General features: G+C 47.2%; 1 protein-coding gene across 1 annotated transcript; it reads right to left on the reverse strand.

Annotated features, from left to right (window-relative positions):
- Positions 1 to 2,073: 2,073 nt before the first annotated feature.
- On the reverse strand, positions 2,074 to 4,258 carry EMH_0064400 (WD domain, G-beta repeat domain containing protein, putative; the record flags this gene model as incomplete). Its single annotated transcript, XM_038022566.1, has 7 exons — positions 2,074 to 2,136; positions 2,437 to 2,484; positions 2,639 to 2,707; positions 3,069 to 3,287; positions 3,644 to 3,683; positions 3,981 to 4,111; positions 4,214 to 4,258. The coding sequence occupies 7 exons, from the start codon at positions 4,256 to 4,258 to the stop codon at positions 2,074 to 2,076; spliced, it is 615 nt and encodes a 204-aa protein (XP_037878420.1).
- Positions 4,259 to 4,596: the final 338 nt, after the last annotated feature.

Genomic DNA, 4,596 nt, shown 5'->3' on the forward strand with positions numbered 1-4,596 from the left:
CCTCACCGCAGTGTGGTGGTGGGGGTATACGGAGACAGTTTGGGTGTATGCGGAGACAGCTGGGGGCTCAGAGCTGCTAGCTAGCGAGGAGACAGCAGAAAAGTGCTGCCGCACTTGCTGCACCTCATGCTGCTGCTGCTGCTGCTGCTGCTGCTGCTGCTGCTGCTGCTGCTCTCTCTTCTCTCCCACTGCAGCAGGCAGAAAGCCGTTCAAAAGGGGCCCCTCGGGGCTCCCAGAAGAGTTTTGCTGCTGAGTTGCTGCTGTTGCTGCTGTTGCTGCTGTTGCTGCTGCTGCAGCAGCAGCAGCAGGAATACCCAAAGGAGAGACACAAGGCAAGGCGACTGCAGCAGCAAGAAGTAGAGGGAGAAGACGTCTCCTTCTGCTTCTGCTGCTGCTGCTGCTGCTGCTGCTGCTGCTGTTGCTGCTGGTGCTGCTGCTGCTGCTGCTGCTGGGCCCCCCCCAAAGGAGAAAAAAGAAGAAAGTCATTGCTTATAACTGCAGCAGCAGCAGCTGCATACTCGGAGCAGCAGAAGTGTTGCGAGGCAGCAGGCCCCCCCCCCAGCGGCGACGAAAGCAGCAGCAGTTGCTGCTGCTGGGGTGTACGTTGAGCTCTGGTTTTGCTGCTGCTGCAGCAGATATACAGATGAAAAGAAGCAGCAGCAGAAGAGAAATAGATATGAATGGCTAGTTGAGGCGGGTAGGGGGGTGTATAGGCAGGGGGAGATACCGCGGTGTATGGGGGATAAATAGAGGGAAATAAATAGAAAAGGAGAAAAATAAGGAAATTAAAATAATTAAAAAAAAAAGAAAGAATAGATATACACCATAAATGAAGAGAAACACATGCATATATTATATATAAACGCTGCTCTAGGCCTCCGCCGGCTGCTGCTGCTGCTGCTGCTGCTGCTGCCGTCGAGCCCCTCGTAATAAAGAGGAAATAAAGTGGAAATGGTGTATTTTTTTAATTTATTTTCATGAAATTAATTAAATTAATTATTTTATTGCACTCAATTCAATTAAAATACACTCCTACATGCAGAAGATAGCCGCCCGGCCACCGCTCCGTGCATTGCGGCTTCGCGCGAGGTGTACATACACCTCAGAATTTCTTCTTCTCGCTTTCTCTATTTTCCGCTGTATTTTTGGGGTTAATTTTTTGCCTTTTTGGTTTATAAATAAATTAAAATACTATTTTCAGCCTTAAAAGAAATGAAAAAGACAAAAAAATAAGAGAAAACCACCCTATACACCCCGATGGTTATGTATGCACCAGACCAGTGGGCACCCTAGCACGTCTAGCTTCGATGCAGCAGAGAAAAAAACTTTTTTGTTTTGTTTTTTATTTTTATTTTTTTATTTTTATTTTTTTAATATTTATATTATATTTTTTAACATTTTATTTTACTCAATTAAAGCTAATATTTAATGCGGATGCATCGATCCATGGCAAGCCACACAAAACCCTAAACCCTAAACCCTAAACCCTAAACACTCGATTTCCACCTAGACCCCTAAACCCTAAACCCTAAACCCTAAACTCTTGAAACAAACCCTCTGCGTGTACTCTGAGGGGCAATAGCGGCGAATCCGATTGGAGATGTGTGCGGCGCGCAGAGCAGCCTAAACCCTAAACCCTAGACCTAAACCCTAAACCCTAAACCCTCAACTTTCCTTTCCCTAAACCCCAATAACTCCTAGACCTAACGAGAGAAACAGCTAAACCCTAAACCCTAAACCCTAAACCCTGCTATTAGCAGGCTACAGAGACTCTGCTCGACTCTCCCTCTCCCATGGCAAGCCCCCAATACTAGCTCGTAAACCCTAAACCCTAAACCCTAAACCCTAAACCCTAAAACCTAAACCCTAGATATTCAACACGCACTGCAAGATACGAAAGGCGTTGCGTTTTGCTGCTCACCGAAGCACCCCTAAGCGCCAAAACCTAAACCCTAAACCCTAAACCCTAAACCCTAAACCCTGAAAATTGAATGTTTGAGTAAGAGTTTGAGCGCACCCAAAGAAACGTAACCCTAAACCCTAAACCCTAAACCCTAAACCCTCGTTTTTTTTTCACTCCAACTGCTCGGGGTCCACCTCCTCCTCGCTGTCGCTCTCAAAGAAGACAGAGGCTTTCTGGTGAGAGAAACAAACGCATGCACGAAACCCTAGGGTTTGTGGCGAGGGTTTAGCCTCCAGCATGCTAAACCCTAAACCCTTATATTGGGTTCCTACGGCTCGTTAGTACCAGTTGTAACGCGGGGGTTTAGGGTTTAGGGTTTTGAATTAGGGTTTAGGGTTCTGAACTAGGGTTTAGGGGTTTACGCTACGGTTTAGGGTCTTGAGTGAGGGTTTAGGGGTTTGAGTTAGGGTTTAGGGTTTTATAGAGATTTGAGGGTTTAGGGTTTAGGGTTTAGGGTTTAGGGTTTGCCTCACCGGCTGCCAGATGTGGAGTTTGTTGTCGTTAGCAACAGAAGCAACCATCTGAAAACAAACCCTAAACCCTAAACCCTAAACCCTAAACCCTAAACCCTAATTCGCTTGAACCCTAGCACCCCAAACCCAAACTTATGTCTCCTTCACTGTATCTAGGGTTTAGGGTTTAGGGTTTAGGGTTTAGGGTTTAGGGTTTAGAGACCTGAGGAAATTTCTCATCGCAGTTCCACGCAGCATCATATATATCCGCCCGGTGGCCTCCGTGTGTAAACTGCACACAAACCCTAAACCCTAAACCCTAAACCCTAAACCCTAGACCCTGTATTATAAACCACGTCTCAATATGTCTTCACTAAACATCAGAGCCTGCACTATATACACCCTAAACCCTAAACCCTCCACCCTATCCCCAAAACCCTAAACCCTAAACCATCCGCCCAATCCCCTAACCCCTAAACCCTAACCCCTCCGCCCAACCCCCTAAACCCTAAACCCTCCGCCCAATCCACTAAAACCTAAACCCTAAACCCTAAACCCTAAACCCTCCGCCCAACCTCCTAAACCCTAAACCCCAAACCCTAACCCCTCCGCCCAACCTCCTAAACCCTAAACCCTAAACCCTAAACCCTAACCAGTAGCTCTGGGGGTCCATCCTCAGCGTCTTCTGGGTCTTGGTCCTCTCCCACTTTATTTAAATCAAAAAAAGAAATATGTTTGTTGCTGCCGCCACAAAGAAGAAAAGAAGAGAGAAAGGGAGAGAAGCAAACCACCGAAACCCCTAAACCCTCGCAACAACCCTCAACCACATGCAATGCTTCATTCATCTTACGCCAGTCGTATAGGCGCAGCATCTGCACACAAACCCTAAACCCTAAACCCTAAACCCTAAACCCTAAACCCTAAACCCTAGATGGTAGAGTGGTAGTGAATGATAAACCCTAAACCCTAAGGGAACTCCTCGCGTGAATCCAGTATTCATACAATCCTAAACCCTAAACCCTAAACCCTAAACCCTAGAGACAAACCCCGTCATCTCCCCCGCAGATGAAAACCTCGGGTTTTAGTTGGGTTGTATTCACGCAGTTAACAGCTCCACCCTTGCAGTTCACCTGAGAGAAAAAAAAAAAGGGTTTAGGGTTTAGCAGGGTTTAGGGTTTAGAAGGGTTTAGAAGGGTTTAGAAGGGTTTAGGGTTTGTCTTCATCTCACCTCGCCGGTTGGCTGTTTTGGGGACTGACGAATATCCCACCTGCCATCGCAACACAAACCCTAAACCCTAAACCCTAAACCCTCAAACCCTAAACCCTCAAACCCTAAACCCTAAACCCTACGATCTGTTGCGGGTGAAATCCTTGAAGCACGTGGCGAGACAGTTGGGTTCTCTAAACCCTAAACCCTCAAACCTTAAACCCTAAACCCTCAAACCCTAAACCCTAAACCCTCAAACCCTAAACCCTCAAACCCTAAACCCTAAANTAAACCCTCAAACCCTAAACCCTAAACCCTCAAACCCTAAACCCTCAAACCCTAAACCCTAAACCCTCACAGAGAGACAACACTATCTTCCTGCGCCGCAACCAAAACATCTGCTGCAGCCCAGCAGCACGAGTTGAAGCGAACCTCCCTTTCTGCTGCAACAATAGCGGGGTTACCTGCTGCTGCTGCACCACATAAACCCTAAACCCTAAACCCTAAACCCTTAACAACCCCCTCTAAACCCTAACTAAACCCTGCTAAACCCTAAACCCTAAACCCTTTTTCTTTCTTCTCTTTGAGGACCTGCAACTGCGTGGCAGCAACCCCCGCCTTCATCGAGAAGAGCATCTTTGCAGCTAGGGTTTAGGGTTTAGCGAGGGTTTAGGGTTTAGCAAGGGTTTAGGGTTTAGGGTTTAGGGTTTACTCTTCTGCTGCAGTGCTGCTGCAGCATCATGCAGCACCCAGGTCCCCTCAGCAGCACACGAGAGAAGCTGCCCCTCTCGNCCTAAACCCTAAACCCTAAACCCTAAACCCTAAACCCTAGACGCTAAACCCTAAACCCTAAACCCTAAACACTGAAACGGGTTTGCATTTAGCCCCCAAATAAAATTCCTATAAACCGCCCCGCTAAACCCTGCACCCCAAACCCTCATCAAACCCTAAACCCTAAACCCTAAACCCTAAAC

This window comes from Eimeria mitis, genomic scaffold (assembly GCF_000499745.2).
Source record: "Eimeria mitis Houghton genomic scaffold, Emh_scaff3289, whole genome shotgun sequence".
Lineage (NCBI taxonomy): Eukaryota > Apicomplexa > Conoidasida > Eucoccidiorida > Eimeriidae > Eimeria > Eimeria mitis.